At 34.3% G+C, this 19,719-nt stretch overlaps 6 protein-coding genes across 7 annotated transcripts; 3 read left to right on the forward strand and 3 right to left on the reverse strand.

The window, feature by feature from the left end:
• Positions 1-4,368: 4,368 nt before the first annotated feature.
• LOC108844590 (uncharacterized) lies at positions 4,369-5,235 on the forward strand. The gene is made up of 2 exons (XM_018617871.2): positions 4,369-4,652; positions 4,784-5,235. The coding sequence occupies exons 1-2, from the start codon at positions 4,453-4,455 to the stop codon at positions 4,998-5,000; spliced, it is 417 nt and encodes a 138-aa protein (XP_018473373.1). The 5' UTR covers positions 4,369-4,452; the 3' UTR covers positions 5,001-5,235.
• Positions 5,236-5,848: 613 nt separating this feature from the next.
• Positions 5,849-7,596, forward strand: LOC108846364 (probable fructokinase-5). The gene is made up of 5 exons (XM_018619597.2): positions 5,849-6,042; positions 6,289-6,699; positions 6,915-7,049; positions 7,138-7,254; positions 7,328-7,596. Exons 1-5 carry the CDS (start codon positions 5,869-5,871, stop codon positions 7,460-7,462), a joined length of 972 nt encoding a protein of 323 aa, XP_018475099.1. The 5' UTR covers positions 5,849-5,868; the 3' UTR covers positions 7,463-7,596.
• Positions 7,597-7,816: 220 nt separating this feature from the next.
• LOC108847130 (22.0 kDa heat shock protein) lies at positions 7,817-8,674 on the reverse strand. Its single transcript, XM_018620319.2, has one exon. The coding sequence runs from the start codon at positions 8,576-8,578 to the stop codon at positions 7,985-7,987; it is 594 nt and encodes a 197-aa protein (XP_018475821.1). The 5' UTR covers positions 8,579-8,674; the 3' UTR covers positions 7,817-7,984.
• Positions 8,675-10,403: 1,729 nt separating this feature from the next.
• Positions 10,404-13,186, reverse strand: LOC108844021 (light-mediated development protein DET1). Its single transcript, XM_018617217.2, has 10 exons — positions 13,015-13,186; positions 12,287-12,934; positions 11,836-12,033; positions 11,701-11,769; positions 11,561-11,617; positions 11,372-11,452; positions 11,130-11,291; positions 10,959-11,054; positions 10,775-10,874; positions 10,404-10,693 (listed from the first exon to the last, which is right to left on the reverse strand). Exons 1-10 carry the CDS (start codon positions 13,114-13,116, stop codon positions 10,554-10,556), a joined length of 1,653 nt encoding a protein of 550 aa, XP_018472719.2. The 5' UTR covers positions 13,117-13,186; the 3' UTR covers positions 10,404-10,553.
• Positions 13,187-13,856: 670 nt separating this feature from the next.
• LOC108815086 (uncharacterized) lies at positions 13,857-15,200 on the forward strand. 2 transcript variants are annotated; one of them, XM_057005241.1, is made up of 2 exons: positions 13,857-14,324; positions 14,429-15,200. In XM_057005241.1, exons 1-2 carry the CDS (start codon positions 14,171-14,173, stop codon positions 15,172-15,174), a joined length of 900 nt encoding a protein of 299 aa, XP_056861221.1. In that variant the 5' UTR covers positions 13,857-14,170; the 3' UTR covers positions 15,175-15,200. The 2 variants fall into 2 exon arrangements, with proteins under 2 accessions (XP_056861221.1, XP_056861220.1); XM_057005240.1 differs by having other exon boundaries at positions 13,857-14,308.
• A 3,098-nt stretch (positions 15,201-18,298) lies between these two features.
• Positions 18,299-19,556, reverse strand: LOC108845825 (phytolongin Phyl1.1). The gene is given in 4 exon segments (XM_018619008.2): positions 18,299-18,635; positions 18,638-18,752; positions 18,754-19,094; positions 19,097-19,556. Coding segments are annotated over 4 exon segments (741 nt in total). The 5' UTR covers positions 19,239-19,556; the 3' UTR covers positions 18,299-18,492.
• Between the last annotated feature and the right edge of the window lie 163 nt (positions 19,557-19,719).

Here is a 19,719-nt window from a genome sequence, read left to right on the forward strand (position 1 = left end):
TAAAAATAATTTATTATTCACCAAAATTTAGAAGTTAGCGTAATTATAGGATAAGTTTCAGTGTTTTATAGGTATATTAAATATTTGAGAGTGACTATAGGTTAGAATTTATTATCAGCAAAGATATTCTGTTTAGATATTGAATTTATTTTGGCTAAAAAAATTAATAATCATCTATTGGTATAAATGATTTATCTCTATCATTGATTAAGTCATTAAAAATAAAATAAATAACTTCCTTCTCCATGAATATGTTGTTTCCGATTTTTAAGGAAAAATGAGAGTGAGAAAACATGCATTTAATAATCTAAAAAGACAAGATTTTTTTAGGAATGTTAATTAATAGGTTCAGTGGCATGGAAGTGTAATTAACATTAAAAACTCATGGGCATTTCCTAAGTGTACTTCTCTTTTAATAATAGAGACTAGATTTTAACCCGCGCTTTAAAAGCGCGGGATTATTTCTTTTGTAATTTCTTAACTTTCTAATCTATGTTATTATTTGTAATTTTTTTTATTATTTTACATTTTCATTTTAAAAATATGATGGGCTTAGTGTATATTGAAAATAAATTTTATTTGTATTAGGTTCTACTATTGTGACATAAACGTAAGAGTGCTTAATACTTTTAATTTAGAATATATATAAACAACTAAAATAATATTATTAGATTTTTGAATCAACCAATCATTAAAATATTTTGTTGTCATAATGTTTGGTGTTTTTATCAAAATATTAATGATACAATGGGATAGGATATATTGTTAAAATCAATTAGAAATAAAACATATATTGGAAAAAGTAATAACACACATCAAAAATGTAATAAATACAAAGTTCTATATAATTAATATAAATAGATGTCATTATATAGCTACATATATCTATACAGTTTAAAAATATATAAATACAATGGCTACTCCAAATACAAAAATATAAATACCTATTTATTTGACAAAAGAAATAAATTCTCACATATTTTTTTTACCAAACACATTTTTGCATTACACATTTGTCTCCAACAAAGTTGTTTTTGATAAATTTTTTGTTTAATCATGTTTGTGTTGTTAAATAATTGGTCCAGAGCGAAGTTCATTTTCTGTTTGCATCAACATAGTGCATGAAAATGATTTTTTCACGCTTTCTTCAAAATTTTGATCAACAAAAATCAATGGTAAAATAAAAATCGATGGTAAAATAAAAACGATAGTAAAAACAGTGGTGATTTACATTATATTCAATAGGCTTAGTTTTGTATTTAAAGTAGAATCAATGGGCTTCAATAATGCGTTGGATTTATGATTTGCTTAAAAATAAGAAAATGTCATTGGTTTAGAAATATGTGGTGAGTAATTAAAAAAACTCCAGAAAAAGCAATGACATTTTTTTTGTAAATAACTTCAGAAAAGGCAATGTGCGGAATTAGTTTTTTTATAAGAATTTGAATTTTTAACATTTAGAAATAATTTTTATTGTTTCAAATTTTCATGCAAGAATGATATGATGTGTTTTGTGTTGATTTGTAGTAGTATTTTTAATTTATTCGAAAGATAATTCTTTGTATAAAATTATAATAAATGATATTTGACTCTGGTTCAATATATTTCTATCATAATCTAATATTTTATATGATTGTAAAATTTATAATTTCTTTATTAGTATTATTTTTTTATTGTATAATGTAAGTCATATTTATATACACATGATTCCTCTATAGGAATTCAAAATATCTGCAGATTATTTAATTTAAATATTGAAATTATTATCTATGAATGAGACTGCTTTAATAAATTTTTAACAATTATTATATTTAGTGTAAAGGTCAACTATACATTAATTATAACCTAAACTTAGTGTGTTGTTTCCACGTGTGAAGCAACTTGATTTCCAAAGCTTCAAATCATTAATAGTCGTAATTTTCATTTTAGAAAACATAGAGTTTCTGATTTGCACATTAGAAGCCATAGATGATTTGATGGTAGTGGTTTTTTATAAAAAATAGATGAATATGTATTTATACTGAGTATTTTTTTTCTAAAAAATGTTTCAAAAATTGTATTTATACTGAAATTAGGAAAACACGTTGATGTGTTAAAGTTTTTCCAAAACCTTATGGCATATTCAGGAATCGTATTTCACATAATACTTTCAAATGGAAATATAGTTACTATCTTAATAATTAGGCAAATTCAGTTACCATATTTTGCATAATCGTATTAACTATACAATGTGATTGGTTTTTAAAAAAAATATTTTCGATTGAATGAATTTATTGGCTAAAAATTAATTTCAAAAATTCAAATAAGGAAATGGCATAACAATGTAAATAACTTTAAAAATTAAGGGCAGAATCCTAAGAGGGATTCTGCTTTAATAGTATAGATATAGTCATTTTCGATTCAGTTATGATTTGTATTAGCATCACACATTTTTCTTTTTTTATATTTTAGTTTAGAAACATTTGACACTTACATCAGAAAAAGACAAAAAAAAACTGTGAAAAAGACTAGAAACATAAAGAAAGAAAAAATATATATTTTAATAAATTTTGTATCTGGACATAAACCCAATATATATATATATATACACATCAATTATATATCCCCTAGTCTATATTTGAGAAGTAATTTGCCACATGTCTTCTCTACAATCGTTTTCACACAAAAAATTGTGACGTGGCTATTAAGATTGATGACATGTCATATGGTTAAATATGACATGGACAATTACATTTAATGCTGATATATATTTTTGGATATCTTTTTAAAATATGGTAATAACTCATATATTACATTTAATATTGATTTATATTTTTGGTAAACTTTGTAGAATATGGTAATAACTCATAAATCTTCACTAAAATAAATATATTCAAATATAACATTTTAAATTTCGAAATATTATATAATTTTACTTTTATAATTATAAAATTTTTATTATCTAAAATTTTCTAAATTTTCTGAATTTTTTTAAAAATATAAATCGTAATATCATTAGTTTCTTTTAGATATCTACAAATTATATAAATATTATTTAGTTTTAATTTTTGATAACTATACAATTTTATATGATTTTTAGTAATTTTGTACAAGTTGATTTAATACATTTAACCAAATGAAATAGATAATCTTTTTATTTAAGATTATAACTTTATATATATACATATATATTCTTAAATATAATTTAAAATAAAAATATTTTCACTTAATTTTATGCTTAATTAATTATATATATATTAATTATTGTTAAAAATAATAAAATATATAATATTAATAAATTATATTTTAAAATATAAAATTGAACTTTTAAAAAATTTATCACTATACATGGTGCAGGAAAACACATAGATTAATAATTGTGACATGATTACTAAAATTGATGACATGTCTTATAGATTAATATGACATGGATAATTATATTTAATGTTAATTTATATTTTTGGTAAACTTTTTAAAATATGGTAATAACTCATGTATTATATTTATTATCGATTTATATTTTTGGACTTTTTAAAAATATGGTAATAACTCATAAATCATCGTTAAAATAAATATATTCAATTATGGCTTTTCAAATTTCGAAATATCATTTAAGTTAAAAATATTTCAAAAATATATACATATGTTTAGAAAATATAAAAATTAAATCATAAAATCAAATTAAATCGTAAAATCATTAGTTTCTTATATATATCTACAGATTTTATAAATAGTGTTTGATTTTAATTTTTGACAATTATGAAATTTTACATATTTATTTAATATATTTAATTAAAATAAATAGATAGAAAAATCTACCTAAGATTATAATTTTAAATATATACATGTACATTCTTAAATATAATTCAAAATAAAAAAAAATTATCTTAATTTTAATGTTCAGTTAAATCAAATTTATATTAAAATATTGATAAAAAAAGAAAATTTATAATATTAATAAAAATTAAATATAATTTATATTTATCTATTAAAAAATATTTTAAAATTCTTTTACTGCACATGGTGCAGGAAAACACCTAGTTGCTTATAAATATTAAAAAATATTAGTCTATCAAATGGTAAGCCTAGCTCATAAACCTATATTAGAGTAATTTAGTTCAACAATAAAAATTATTTATATCATTTTACACTTTTCACTTTTTAATGAAACTTTTCATCCTTGCAAATAAGACACTTATTTATATTTATTGAGCTAATTAACTCATTTCATAAATACCTAAATATTTCTTAAATCCTTAAAACTGAAAAATTAAAAATCTACATGCTCGAACCAAACTGACACTAAACTAAAACCGAACCAAGAAACTGTGCGTTAAGAAATTTCAGTTCCAATTTTAAACCAAAAAAAACACAAATTAGTAAAGTTACCTACCAAACCAACCTTAGAGAAACATCGCTGCAGTTGCTGTAAACTTCGGCTTCTCTTTCAGTAAACGGAGTTTGCGAAATCTAATGGGCAATCATTTGCTCACTCTGTCTCTCCTCCTCGTGATTGTCTGCGTTTGCGTTTCCATCATCACCACCAAGCTAAACCCTAAAGAAGCAATCGTATCTCCCTCCGATTCAAATCCCATCGAGATTCACGGAGTCAAGATCCTCCGACAACCTTCCGATTCCAAACTTGCTCAACTAGGCGTCGCCTCTTGGCCCAAGTCGGTTCCTTTCCTTATACCCTTCTGTTTAGTTATGTCTGAAAGACTGAAAATTTGTGTTGAATGAAGAATTCTCTTTGTTGGATTTGATTCTTCGTAATGCATTTTAGACATTTTGGTGAACTGGGCAGGTGGGAAGGTGGTCCAAGCAAGTTTCCATGGACGTTTAAGAAGACAGAGACGATGTATTTCGTGGAAGGCAAGATCAAAGTGAACGTTGACGGATACGACAGAGAAGAAGATGTCTTTGAGATAGGGAAAGGAGATGTGGTTGTTTTCCCTAAAGATATGAAAGTTGTTTGGGAGATAACTGAAGCTGTCAAGAAACACTATAACTTAGAGGATTAGTGTAACCTCATTCTGTGGAAGATAACTTGTGTCCTTGTCGTTTAAGTTTGTTGTATGTCTGGTTTTTAGTTTGGAACTAGCTTTATCTCCTTCTGGTTCTGAAAAGCTTGTTCTTTTATATTTATTACCAATCTGGACCGGAAAGCAAACCGGGAAATCATTTAGAACGTGTTTGTATTGATGAATGATAAGTTGTTTCCAGTTTCAATTAAAAACATCAGAGCATTTTATTTTACATGGCAGAACTTAAATAGTTGGTCTAAAAGTGTGAGATCACTGAAGAACACTTCTACAGGTCATAAAATTATCTCATTCACTTTGCAAAGCTAAATACTAGGCTAGATAGCAACTTCCAGACTCTTAAGTTGCTGGTACACATATATGAGTAATTGAATGAACTATAGAATTATAAGAAAGTATTTAGATTAAACAATACTTGTAGAATAGCGTTTTTTGTCTTAGAACTAAAGTATTTATACAACTATAAAAGCAAATTAAAAAAAAAAAAAAACTATAAAAGCAAATTTGTGGTTCTGTAGTTGTAAGAAAAGGCATTGTGGTTTTGTATATAGTTTTTTTTTGTTCAATCATTTTGTATAGAGTTTTATAAGTTGCAGATATTTGAGCTTAGGCATCCTATGGTTATTCAATAAGACCATCAAGATTAATCAAACACAACAAATAACAAAACAAAATATAATATGGATGTATTTTTTTTTTGACAGTCAAAGCATGGACTGAGTTTAACTGGATTTTAGGGACTTGGTTAATCCTTATCCCCCTTTTACACGCCTTCTGTTGTACATTCTCCAGCTTAATAAAGAGAGGTTTCTTTTGTTTTTGGGTGTTTAAAACATTTCATCAAAAGATGGCTACTCCATTGATTGTTTCCTTTGGAGAAATGCTTATCGACTTTGTCCCTGACACTTCTGGTGTTTCCTTGGCTGAGTCCACCGGTTTTCTCAAAGCCCCTGGTGGTGCTCCAGCTAACGTTGCATGTGCCATCTCCAAGCTCGGTGGCAAATCAGCTTTCATTGGCAAGGTTTGTATATTTTCTTATGTGTTATCAAGATTGAATCTAGGCACCACCTAATGAAACATTGACCCTGACTTCCAAATTTTTTTTTGAAGATTTCTTACCTTAAATTATGAAAAGCAAGAAAATTACTAATGTTCTTAAAAAATGTTTAAAACCTCCCAAATTCTCAAATTCGGCCACGTGTGTGATCCCTACATTAGCTGCTAGTCCAGAGAGTAATCTTTGTTTGTCTAATTTGATGTTTTTCAGTTTGGTGATGATGAGTTTGGGCACATGCTTGTCAACATATTGAAGAAGAACGGTGTGAACAGCGAAGGAGTTTGCTTCGACAGCCATGCAAGGACTGCATTGGCCTTTGTGACACTAAAGAAGAACGGCGAAAGAGAGTTCATGTTTTACAGGAACCCTAGTGCGGATATGCTCTTGAAAGAATCTGAACTCAACAAGGATCTCATCAAGAAAGCCAAGATTTTCCACTACGGTTCCATTAGCTTGATCTCTGAGCCATGTAGAGCGGCACACATGGCTGCTATGAAAACCGCCAAGGACGCTGGAGTGTTACTCTCTTACGACCCTAATGTTCGGTTGCCTCTTTGGCCTTCCACTGAGGCTGCCATAGAAGGCATCAAAAGCATTTGGAATGAGGCTGATATTATCAAGGTACCTTGTCTTAGTGTATTCATGATAATTCTTGTTTGAACAGGGTTGCTTTAGCTATTTAATAAAGATTTCAATAAAAAAAAATTAAAAATTTTGGGGCTTATATCCTTGTAATTTTCTTCAAAAACTTTTGTGTCTTAATAAGGCCAGTATTTCATTTGGCTTTACCCGGCCATGTGTTTAGATGATCTTAGTGTCAAATATAACTTGTGTAGGTAAGCGATGACGAGGTAACATTACTCACTGGGGGAGATGCAGAGAAGGATGATGTTGTTTTGTCTCTAATGCATGACAAGCTCAAGCTGCTTATTGTAACTGATGGAGAGAAAGGTTGCAGATATTACACAAAGGTAACAAAAAAAAGGAATCAAATGGACATTATAATGCCTTTTTACTAGAATGATCTAAACAGAGTTTTTGGGGTTTTCAAAAATGCAGAAATTCAAAGGGAGAGTGCCTGGTTACTCTGTGAAAACAGTCGATACAACTGGAGCTGGTGATTCTTTTGTCGGTGCATTTCTTTTCTCTTTGGGAAAAGATGGCTCCATACTCGATGTAAGTGCTACCTCAAACATTTTCAGGTCTTAGAGCATATGGATTGACTTCTGGTAATTGATAAATCTTACAGGATGAAGGAAAGCTAAAGGAAGCTCTTGCATTTGCGAATGCATGTGGAGCTGTGTGTACAACTCAGAAAGGAGCTATTCCAGCCCTTCCAACTCCATCTGATGCTCAGCAGCTCATGAAATCAAAGTCCAAATAATTTTACTTTTTGTTCCTTCTCAAATGGTACTCATGCTTCTTTTGTTTCTTCAATTTTGTATTGACTCTAGTCTACTTTTTGTTTTGTTTTTTCTCTTTTAGTTATCTGAATAAATTAGTGTTAAAATGCCTGCCTATTCTAGTAGTATAAATGGATACTGTTCTTTTCGTATGTTATGATTCAGTATTGAATTTGAAGCACATGCAGGTTTTATTATAAAACATGGATCCAATGCTTTATCTTTGACAAGCTTACTTTAGTAATGCTATTTGCTCTACTTAAAATATTTGGAGTGTTGTGTCCTTTGGATGAGGCAGGTGGCAGAACAATTTAGGAATACAAAAAACTTGAATATTTGTTTTTGAACTTACATATTTTATTGCATATATAAAAGAGCTTACAAAGGTTTTGGTAGATATGTGACAAGATCACACCCCATTTATCTCACACGATATGAAACTCAAGTTATTGGATTTGTCGAACGCTTCACACTCAAAAGTAAAGGATAGATAGATTATTCAGTCACAGCTCTTTGGAGTCAGAGGAGTTGATTTTTGCAGTTTGGTCTTCTTCAGCCAGAATGTTAACAACCCTTGGACACTTCACCTTTTCAGGAGCCAGCTTTGTGAGGTTAATAGTGAGCACACCATTCTCAAGCTTGGCCTTGACAGATTCCATATCCACATTATCAGGTAGCTTGAACTGTCTCCAGAACTTCCCATATGATCTCTCAACTCTGTGCCACTGATCTCCTTTCTTCTCTTCCTCTCTCTTCCTCTCTCCACTGACTGAGAGGACTCGATTGTCTTCCACCTCTATCTTCACTTCATCCTTCTTCAGACCGGGCACATCGAGCATGATCTCATGTCCTTCTGCTGTTTCTTTCCAGTCCACTCTCGCTGGAGACAGCGCCACGCTCTGGTCCCTCTCGAGTTCTAGTGGGATTCTCTCCAAGATCTTGAACGGATCAGGAAAACGGTCTAGCCAGAGATCGGACAGCAAGCTTCCCGGAGTGTCTATTGCAGAAGAGAGAGACCCTTCACTTTGTTTGATGTTTCCAAGTAACAGAGCTCCTACGAAGACGCTTAGCAGAGTAAAGTAAGGCAGGTGCTTCATCGTGGCTTGTATAAGGTGGAAACCAAAGTGGTAGGTTTTCTTTTAAGTTCAGTTTAGATGACTTGCTTGTTGTTCTCTATGATGGTAATCCTCAACTCACTTCTAGTGTATATATACACATTTTATGAAGAGTGCAGCAGGTTCTTGAAAGATCATTTGGTAGATTTTTGTAGAGATATTTGGATTCTTCTAGTTTTTCGGCTATGGACTATTGTCACTAACTATGGTATTACACGTTGGATGGGTGTTGTCTTTAAGTCTTCTATCATGTTCTCGACACTTCATTTAACAACTAACAACTACAGAAAGAAAACTGGACTGGCCCATAAAAATTGTTCCTATGCAGGCCTATTATTAATTGGCCCATTTATATTAATGTTTTTTGATCAATCATATAAGAATGTTGATGTCTTAGAGCTCTGGCTGATGCATGGGCAAGTGATAGGGAGAGTGTGAATGTGACATGAGCTTCTGATATACTAGACTTCATGTGACTGCCTATGGCTATTAACTGTACCCCAAAATACCTGTTTTGCATAATGTGGTCCTCTCATTGTTTTTGGCTTGCCACAGTTGTGTGTTAAGAGAAACTTAGTGTTTTGTCTGTCAATTTATGTGTTAAAAGGAAGCAAGTACACAAGCTTCCGAAAATCTTGTCATGGAGATTTTGGTAGCAGAACATTTACTGATTTAAATGCCACCCACAAATTGGTCTAGCCTCAGCATGTGAACAGTGAACACTTGCCAATGATGTAATCCTATACTGATATCTTGAAACATATTCTGCGTCCTGATATTGGCAATTTGAAATATTGGTGAAGATACAGTGTGAAGTATAACAAAGACATTAAGGATTAAGGTAATAAAGAATTTCAGATGAAGCTGTTTGAATAGTCAGTACTCCAGTGAGGAGACAGAAGTCTGGAAACTCAGGTGGAGACAGACAAGCTCACCTTAATTCCTTAGAGAGACACAACATCATGGTTCATAGTCCATTGATATTTGTAGACTATGTGAAGTCTATGTGCATATACATATGTTGTGTTCAAAGGTCGTTGAGAAATCATCTCTTCAAAATTTTTAAAAGCAAGAGGACTGGTCTTGGCATGAGTACAAACCCCTGTTCTAAACTATGCTAGGCGCTAGTCGGGCGGCGAATCCGGGCCTAGCGAGTTACTGAAAAATTGGGGAATACTCGGAGATTACGCGGGGCCTAGTTTTAAATACAATTTAATATATTTATAATATGTTTAGTTAATTTTAAACATGATGACACAAGTTCTTATACATAATTTTATAACTTTTTAGATAATTTTTTGAAACGATCTCCTTTCAATTTATCGAACATTTAGATTTGGACGTGTTTGATACGAGAAAATCCCTAATGTAGTATATATGTGTTTGTTTTGGGTTAGATAACTAATTGTAAATTAATAATTATACAAATTTGTCAATAATGAGTAAAAATAATTAATCGTATTTCAGCTTAAAAAAAAAATACTTAGGCGGTCAACGCGGGAATTAGACGATCAACGCGGGAACTAAGCAGTCAAACGCGGGTCAACGCCTGGATTCACCGATTTGGCCCAACTCACCGCGGCCACCAATCGAATAGCGCCCAGGCGGCCGCCTAGACAGCTAGACGGCCGCGTTTTTGAACAGGGATACAAACCATAAAGCTAAGCTGATCACTCGCTTCAATAATTGCTGAAATTTGAATTCGAGGAATGGATATATATCATATATCTTTGGTTTTCTGTGAGTTTATGGATCCCGAACCATAAATTAACCCAAAGCAAAAAAAAAGAAAAAAAATTATTACAAATATCGGTCAAAATTCCAATTATTTATTATTCCATCGTAACAATGTATATACGTTTCTTCCTTTTTATGATCAGATACAGACATGTGTTTTTCGTTTTTTTTTTCTTTTACAAACAATAGATTACACAACATGATGGAAACAAAAAGAGTGTCATCGCCGAAAATGGATATTGACGACAGAGGGAGGCATGAAAAGTGTTTGTTGAATAGAGATGGCAAGTGGTAAATGTGGATGGAAGAGGAATGAACATATCTTCTTGCTCCGACCATCTGCACTTCCACACTCTGGTCCTGTCCCATTTCATAGACAAAAGTTAAGTTAAGATCATGTTTCTGTTTGGTTCGGTTAAACATCTAAACAACTAAACTAACCTGGTTTTATTTTGAATTTCAACGTTTCCGGTTTCCTTCGAGATATAAACTTGATTGGATTGTCCGAGGATTGTCTATGCCTATCTGCCGCAGATATTAACTGTAACAAAATCCAAAATTAAGCTAACCGGCTAAGATTCCAATTTTGATATTGAAGAGAGTAAAGGTTTGTTTATCTGGTTACCTTTTCATCAAACCGGAAGAGAGATTGGTCGAAGTATGGGGAAGGACTCTGTGACTGACAACTGAAAGGCAAAGAGACCAACATCTTCTTCACAAACTGTGTAGAAAAACTGAATTAGATTCAACTCTCCTACGTCAAAATAAATTAACTTACAAAAAAAGATGTACTAACCTGAGAAAAACTGTTTGATTTGTTCTTCAAGTACTTTAGTTGTTCAAGAGCATGGACGCTGTTAGAATGGGATGTTACAAAGTTCATGAACGGCGAACTACTTGATACAGTAAAGTGATCACTGAACTGCTCAAATAGCTGGTAAAGATCTTCTGCTGAGTTCTGCATAAATAATCAAAATGTCCCAATTCAATTTATACGTAAGAGCAATTTTCCACAGATTAGCACACATCCATATTTACCTGATAGAATGCTACAATGTCGGTTGTTTCCATATTATACACCGCAAAGAAAGCTGGAAGATGATCAGCATTTCTCCCTACCTGAGTAATCCAACAACATCACAAATCTACTCAGTCGAATTGTCAACACTAAATACGGTCAAAAGCAGTTATGTTCAACCTAAAATATGTATCATAGAGAGAGCTCACCCCACCATCTACACTGCCAAATTTGATTAACAGGTGGTGTCGATCCAAGAACTGAACCTGAGCATCAAGAATAGCCCCAAAGTTAGTCGCTTTTTCAATGGTAAACAAACTCCAGTAAGTAACCAAGAAATATAATTTACCTTCCAGATAATCAAGTCCACATAATCCTGGAAATGGAAATAGAACTTCTTCTTCAGGCTTTGAACTCTCTGCCAAACTCAAAACCGATCAGTTCAATCCAAGTTGCAAGAAAGGTAAGATAATGATCAACAAACCATGGTGTTATCGGATTCTTCGTTCCAAATCTCTCTGAAGATGAAAGAAAGCAGCCGTTGCTTGATGCCACTAAGAAAAGAATTATCAGAAGCATTTGGTTGTTGGCTACTACGGTGCTGCAAACCATTATTCTCCGCATCCTCTTCCCTGCTCTGCTGCTTGTTCTTATCTTGACTCGTCCTGGTCGTCATCATCGCCTACACCAAAAACCTCAACAATCTCAATCTCAATTTCTTTAAAGGCATCTCCAATGGTACTCTATAATTTCCACTCTATAATAGATTGAATTATAGAGCTTGTTCACTCCAAATATAAAGTAAAAAAACAACATTACTCTATAATTCACCATATTATAGAGTGAACGATCGGAGCAAATCAAACTCTATAATAGAGTTACTCGTGTACCATTAGAGATTGTCTAACAAGTGAGAAAGTAAACTTATGCTTAACCTGAGAACTAGAATTGAGGAAAAGCTCATCATCTTCGCGACAAAAGTATCCAATGGCACGAGCGTCAACGAGATGACCGGAATCCCTAATCTGAAGAAGATGGATCTTCTGAAACCGCAACGAAAGAATCGCGAGAAGGTCATCGTAGAGGAAGACGCCCATGTTATAAGCCAAATTAACGAAATCATGAAGAAACACCCTCTCATCTAACACCACACCGTCGTCCAACCGAAGCAAGACGAAGGTGATCTTATCGATGGAGGGAACGCCGGGAACGGCGCCGGGGGAAGGAGCGGAGTCGTGGATCTGAGCGGTGGAGGTGGCGAAGAGGCCGAATCGTTGGGAGGGGAAGTAGAGGAAGAAGTCTTTGCAGATGAGCTCGTTGGCGGAGGCGAGGTTGACGGAGTAGAGGTGAGTGAAGAAGCTGTCGAAGCGGGAGGCGCGGCGAGGGAGGGAGGAGGAATCGGTTGAGGAGGAGTAGGTGAGCCAGGAGGGACGGTAGACGACGAGTTCTTGGTGGTTACGGGTGAAGCTGATGAGGAAGAGTCCGTCTTCGGTGAATTTGCGGAAGCAGTGGTCGGGGCACTCGACATCGTAGAGTGTGTGGCTCGGGACTAGGTTCTCGTAGAATTTTCTAGCACGATTCACCTGAAGAGAGAGAGAGAGTGAGATATATATATATATATATATAGAGAGAGAGAGAGGGAGAGGGGTTTGAATTGACTGACGGAAGCGCCGGGAGGAGATGAGCGAATCTGACGTTCGAAAACCCTAGACGTGACGTTACCGCTTGAGAACATTCCACGCAGTCGCGAAAGCTTTTTAGCCATGTGGTTTTACTGGTAACTGGTGAATCGGTGTTGGAGGAGGAGACAGGCGATGGGGGATGGATATCTTCTTCTTATGATTTTTTTTATTTTATTTTCTCGATCTACTAAAATCATGTATGGGCTTTCTATTGCTCTTAAAAATGGGCTGATAGTTCTAGGGTGGCCCATGGTATTTACTGTTTCATTTCTGCAATTGGGAGCAAAAGTTCAAAAGTTAATTGGAGCAGATGCAACTGTTCAGCATTCAGAGTGTGTGACCCAGCGTTCAGAACATTGAGATATACAGGCAGTGTCAGACCATGTTTATCGGGGTTAACTAAACCCGTATCTTGGTTAATTGGTGATTAAAAGTAAATAAAAAATAGGAAAAAAGAGCAAGAGACGTGGGTTTTGTTGTCTGGTGAAGGCACGCCTCTTGGTGGACGCGTGTCAACATTTGAGAAGGTGACGGTTCGGTTACGCGTAAACCGCATCTCAAACTTGTCTTTCTCTCTCTCTCTCGAAAGCTCTCTACTCGACGATATGGAAGGCGATTTGATCGATTATGCATGTGATTGAGTCTCGACGGCGCCATAGCTCTTCCATGTTGATTCTCGTCATCTGTCTCTCGGTGGTTCTCCTCGACGGCGCCGGAACTCTTCCGCGGTGGCTCGGCTCAAATCAAAAGGTAATCTGGTTTCATATTATCACTTTCAAATTCTCTTTAGATTTTCTATTATCTCTTTTTAATAAGAATCATCATCTTTTTTAATGGCTTCTTCTTCTCAAAATAATTTTGATAAAGCTTTTGATGATGCTTTTGATGATACTTTTGATGAAGCTTTTGATGATGGTTTTGATCAAGCCTTTGAGAATTTAACCATTCATCTTGATCAAGAAGAACGAAGACAAAAAAGAAAAAAACGAGCTTATATTGAAAGACATCGTGAAGAAGGACATATTCGTTTATGGAACGATTATTTCAGTGAAACTCCAACATATCTTCCTAATTTATTCCGACGACGTTTTAGAATGAACAAGTCATTGTTCATGCACATTGTTGATCGACTCTCCAATGAAGTTCAATATTTTCGGGAAACACATGATGCTCTCGGAAGGAAAAGTCTCTCTCCACTACAAAAGTGTACCGCCGCCATTTGTGTCTTGGCGTATGGTTCTGCAGCTGATACCGTCGACGAATACCTCCGGCTCGGTTCGTCAACAACTCGGTTATGTGTTGAAAACTTTGTGGATGGAATAATAAATTTGTTCGGCGAAGAGTACTTAAGAAGACCAACAGAGGCTGATCTTCAACGTCTACTTTATGTTGCAGAGTGTCGTGGGTTTCCGGGGATGATAGGAAGCATCGATTGTATGCATTGGGAGTGGAAGAATTGTCCCAGTGCTTGGAAAGGGCAATATGCTCGTGGTTCGGGTAAACCAACAATTGTTTTAGAGGCAGTTGCTTCATTCGATCTCTGGATATGGCATGCGTTTTTTGGACTTCCAAGTACATTAAATGATATCAATGTTCTTGATCGTTCACCGGTTTTTGATGACATAATAAACGGGCAAGCTCCGAATGTTACTTTCTATGTCAATGGAAGGCAATATGATATGGCTTACTATCTTACCGATGGTATATATCCGAAATGGGCAACTTTTATCCAATCTATTCCTCTACTACAAGGACCCAAAGCAGTTCTATTTGCTCAATGGCAAGAAGCTTACCGAAAAGATGTCGAGCGTGCTTTTGGAGTCTTGCAAGCTCGCTTTGCCATTGTTAAAAATCCAGTCTTGTTTTGGGATAGAGTCAAAATTGGAAAGATAATGCGAGCATGTATCATACTCCACAATATGACAGTACAAGACGAACGAGATGGATACACTCCACAAGATGATTCAGAGTGGAGAGAAAACGAAGACCCCGATGACACGTTTTCTACAGCCCCTTCAACTGTCGGAAGAATGGTTAATGTTGAAATGACAATTCGTGATAAACAGTTGCATCAACGACTCAAAGATGATTTGGTTCAACATGTATGGCGTAGATGTGGACGTGATGAAGGCAACAACTGATTTCCGAAGTTTCTTTCAAATAAATCTCGTTGAATTTTATTAATCTTTGTTTTATGTTTTTTTTTAAATTATGTTTTAAATGTTATATTTTATTATGTTTATATTTAATAAAAAAATAAATTTATAAAAAAGTTTAATATTATTTTATTTTTAAAGAAACCCAAATCAAGAAACTAGCAATGGAGACATCAAAATATCAAGTTTCTTTGTTTAATCTCTTCAACACTTTTATTCCTTAAATATTATTAATTTATGATCAAGATACCCATTATGGGTATGTGGGATAATCATGGTCTTAGGATCTTTATAAGTTAGGTCAGTTTCTGTTTGATTATGGATTCAGTTTAGTTGCTAAAACAGATTATCAAAGCTGTTAGAATTTGGGTTTGGTTCTAGTTGGGTTTTCATAATTTAGGTAATTTGGATAAAATCTGGTTGAGAACTTTTAAGTAAAAATATTAGATAATGTAGCTTTTCGATACTGTGGATAAAAATATTAAGTTAATTCATTTTTTTAGTTAATTTAGCCTTTTGTGGAGAAAATTATTCAGTTTATTGGTGGAAGACTTTTTAATCTAGTGGTTTGATTAATTGTTTAGAAAATGAGGTTTGGGTTTTGGATCCAAAAGAAGAAAAATTATGCATATCAAAAAAAAAAATTATAAGAAATCTTCGGTATGCTACAAACAGTATTGTCAAGAATGGTTATTATAGAGCGGTACAAGGTGATGCATTCAAAAATAAATCTTCATAAATAGATAGATTTATCGGTTATAAAATTACCTGTAATATTCTTTATTATTTGTAATAACATAATTATCCAGATTTAAAATATATTTAATTATTTTAAAATTAATGATAACTAATATTCCTTCCGGTTTTTTAATACTTGATGTTATATAAGAATTTCTTTTATTCTGTTAGATGACATTTTTAGTTTTTAATGTAAGAACTATTAACAGTTATATGACCATTGGGTATTATGTAATCTATTTTATCATTGATCGAGTTGTGTTTAAGTAAATAATAATAATAATAATAATAATAATTAATGATGCTTTATTTTATGTTTACATAAAAATAAATGTTTTCTAAATCTATACAACACTTATTTCCGTCATCTAACAGAAGAAATATAATAAGATATAGACGATTTTTGGTTCTGTTCTAGTCCAGTTAACATATTTTGGATATAGAGATTTAGACTATTTTGGATATAGAGATGGACTATTCAAGTATTTATGACTACTCGGTTTGGTTTGGTACCTCTTAATTCAGATTGGTTCTTTCGGTTCCACCTGATTCACCGTTGTCTGTTGCACCTTCACTTAGAGATGTCAAACAGGTTGATCCATCCCGTCCCGTCCCGTACCGCAGCGGGCTCATCTCTTTGCGGGTCACGGCGGGTCAGGTCCGCGCGGGCTGCGGTCTCCAAAAGGTCGTCCCAAGCCCGTACCGCAAATTGCACACTCCTTTACGGGCTGTCCCGCGGGACATACCTTAATGTAATGTATCTGATAATGCTTGACACTGCAGGTCACTCCAGAACACTTCCTGATGCTGCATGCTGCTCTAAGATGCCTCAGACTGCTCCCCTACATAACCAAGTTCACATAATTAATATACATGAAATGTCTACAATGCAAATTTTTCAAAATTTGTTATATATTATGCATATTTTATCTATTAAGTACATATAGAACATGAGATGATTATATATATATATGAAGTCATAACCAAACAAAAAGTGCATGTAAAAATGAGATGTTAATGTATATTCTATTTATTGATGTAACAAGATAATAATGATAAGTAACGAGAGAACATGAAGAATAAAATACATATCGAAGAAGGCTCTAATCAGTAACAAGACTAACTCTTTCAGCTGAACGACATCATTGTTATAGAATTAAATAGCTTAGTCGATCAAGGCTCTAACCATAGCTTATTCTCGTTACCGCTTTGATCAGAGCTTAGTCTTGTTCAATAAAATAGTTATAGTTAATTTTGTCACACTCAAACATATTTACATACCAATTAAAGATAATTTCAGAATATGTTTTTCATTAGCTTATAACTCCTAAGTTCATAATCAATTTTTTAGTTTTAATGAATAAAAACTAAATATAATCAAACACCAAATCTAAGCTGCTAATCCCAAAATTAATTAAAAATACCAAACTAAAACACTAATGGAGCTCAAAACATCATCGTCGGAGCTCGAATCATCATTGCTGAAGCTTTTTTCTTTTTTCGGAGGAAAATCATATAAATTACCTTTTTCACTCTTTTTTATTTTTTTTGAGGTAAAACAAGAATTGAAAAGGAAAAAAATGCGGGTCTTTGTAATCCCGCAGACCCGCATCGTCCCGTCCCGCAAAAGACCCAGTCCCGCAAAGACCCGTCCCGCAAAGCCCGCTAATTTGCGGGTCTGTAAAATCTCGGCCCAATCCCGTCCCGCGACAGTTCTTTACGGGCCAGACCCGCGGTCCAAGTCCATGATTGACATCTCTACCTTCACTAGCCATTCCTTCAGGTTGCATGATCTGTATGTTTGTTTCTTTATTTTGACTACTTGTGAAAATTCGAAGGTGCTAATTGATTGTAGTCTGATTTGCAAATGCCACAGCCTTGTTGGCCATGAAGACTAGTAGGCTTGTGCAGAGAACCTTATTCAGTTAAATCCTCAAGGCATAGCTTCGATTACTACTTTAATACAAATGTGCGTTCTACTTCACAGTGTATCTATTTTGGCGGGAATCATAGTAAGTATTGGAACTATAAGCATGAAGAAGGATCAGATCAACTTCGTCTTATATTTCTCCTCAGCAACTTTACTGGTATCTCATCTCTCTCTTAGTTTTCTTCCCATGTTTCTTGAAAACAATAAACCTCAACATACTCTTCGACGTGGATCCATCGTAAGTTTATACTTATGCACTTGATTCTCCATCCATGGTGGTTTGGAGATGAAAAAATGCTGTCAATGTAAGCTGATGTGAACTTTGCAGATGGATATAATTGATCTGTTGAATCTAGCTGTACAAGTTTTACTCCCGACAGTTTAATCATATAAAGATGGACGTTACCATGAGAAAGCACGAAGAACACAGAACAGAAAACATAGTTGCAACTGTACATATCTGTACAAAGCATTGAGTAAAGCATTCACATTAGCCATAGTAGAACTTGAGCCTTAGTCCTCACATACATTCAACAATAAGTACTTAACAAGACTGTGAAAAGAATCGATTCAACTTAAAGACTTTATATGCCGTGTTTGCCTGCCTGCACAAGGAGAAACATTTTTTTCGATCATCATGAACGTGTGCACTTGATGCCCTCACAAATAGCCAACCAGATACAAAACAGAGTCAAGCAAATAGCAGCATCGATAGCAAGAACAATCTGAACTAGGCGTCGCCACTTCCATTCAAAGCTTTGAGAACCAGAACGTCCTCTTCTCGTACACACTCCTTCTGCAAGGATGTCTCTGCTGCAGACGAAGCTTCACAACGCTCGGAGCTCCTGTGTTCATCAAGCTCAATACCTCTAACCGACACGACATGATCTTTCCCTCCCTCTCTTCTTCTCTTGCTTGCTTGACTTCCCCAAAAGCGGAGCTTTAGTAGAAGAACTCACAGCTTCGCTCTGTTCAGCGAGGTTACTATTATTGTTCGCAGTCTCAGCAGCAGCAACACGCTCAAGCGAAGCAATGAGTTTGGAAACAACATCATCTACATTGACAGAACCAATCACTGCAGTGAAGCTTCCTTTCCTAGCAGCTTTCTTGAACTCGTCTCTCAGATGCTCGAGAAACTTGAGAACGCTGAGTTTCCCTAAAGCCTCGTCAACAATGGCGAAATACACAAACCCATCTCCAATTAGAAACCCAAACCTCCTCTTACCTATGGATTCGAGTACCAAGCGTGAAAAGGCGGAGTCTTTTCAAGACACAGACCCGCGAGGCTCTCGTTGCTCTGATCTCCTCCGTTGTAAGCGTAAAGAATCTGGTTGTCTCTAGAGACGCAACAGTAGTGAACTGTGTTGTTGATTAAACCCATTCTAAGAGATCAGATTGAGACAGAAGAGGAAAGAGGAGAAGTCTGTGATTAGGGCAAAGAGGAAGAGGGAGATGGCGATGAAGAGGTCGGAGAAGAAGTCGAAGAGAAGAAGAAAGTACCAACAGAATCCTTCGGCGATGTATTTCAAAATCGAGGATGAAATCTATCATCCCTCTCTCTAGGGTTATGGTGGGTCATGTGTGGAGAAAAGAAACAAAGGGTGGTTCGAGCTTTTGGGGTGTGTCTGTCCTTCGCGAAGACCTAAACAAACAGAGAAAGGATAGTTGGGATGCGTTTCTTTTTAATTGCGTGCGTATAAAATGTTCAAATACTCGCTTAGCCAAGTTTGAGAAAGGATAGGGGATAATTGTTGCTACCTTAAATTGCTTTTGCCAAGACCTATTACTTTTCTTATATATTATTTGAAAACATTAGAGCATCCCCCAATATTGAGCATTCATATGTGTTCTCATGAATTAAA

This window comes from Raphanus sativus, chromosome 3, assembly GCF_000801105.2.
Source record: "Raphanus sativus cultivar WK10039 chromosome 3, ASM80110v3, whole genome shotgun sequence".
Lineage (NCBI taxonomy): Eukaryota > Viridiplantae > Streptophyta > Magnoliopsida > Brassicales > Brassicaceae > Raphanus > Raphanus sativus.

What these genes read in the sequence shown, in the direction of transcription:
- LOC108844590 (XM_018617871.2), top strand. Translation starts at nt 4,453, where the DNA reads ATGGGCAATCATTTGCTCACTCTGTCTCTCCTCCTCGTGATTGTCTGC. An exon ending in GGCGTCGCCTCTTGGCCCAA is followed by an intron (nt 4,653 to 4,783) that starts GTCGGTTCCTTT and finishes TGAACTGGGCAG; the next exon opens with GTGGGAAGGTGGTCCAAGCA.
- LOC108846364 (XM_018619597.2), top strand. Translation starts at nt 5,869, where the DNA reads ATGGCTACTCCATTGATTGTTTCCTTTGGAGAAATGCTTATCGACTTT. An exon ending in ATGAGGCTGATATTATCAAG is followed by an intron (nt 6,700 to 6,914) that starts GTACCTTGTCTT and finishes TAACTTGTGTAG; the next exon opens with GTAAGCGATGACGAGGTAAC. An exon ending in GTTGCAGATATTACACAAAG is followed by an intron (nt 7,050 to 7,137) that starts GTAACAAAAAAA and finishes TCAAAAATGCAG; the next exon opens with AAATTCAAAGGGAGAGTGCC.
- LOC108847130 (XM_018620319.2), bottom strand. Translation starts at nt 8,578, where the DNA reads ATGAAGCACCTGCCTTACTTTACTCTGCTAAGCGTCTTCGTAGGAGCT.
- LOC108844021 (XM_018617217.2), bottom strand. Translation starts at nt 13,116, where the DNA reads ATGGCTAAAAAGCTTTCGCGACTGCGTGGAATGTTCTCAAGCGGTAAC. An exon ending in TCCTCAATTCTAGTTCTCAG is followed by an intron (nt 12,034 to 12,286) that starts GTTAAGCATAAG and finishes TTTTTGGTGTAG; the next exon opens with GCGATGATGACGACCAGGAC. An exon ending in GAAATTCAAAATAAAACCAG is followed by an intron (nt 10,694 to 10,774) that starts GTTAGTTTAGTT and finishes GAAATGGGACAG; the next exon opens with GACCAGAGTGTGGAAGTGCA.
- LOC108815086 (XM_057005240.1), top strand. Translation starts at nt 13,867, where the DNA reads ATGGCTTCTTCTTCTCAAAATAATTTTGATAAAGCTTTTGATGATGCT. An exon ending in CGACGAATACCTCCGGCTCG is followed by an intron (nt 14,309 to 14,428) that starts GTTCGTCAACAA and finishes TTTATGTTGCAG; the next exon opens with AGTGTCGTGGGTTTCCGGGG.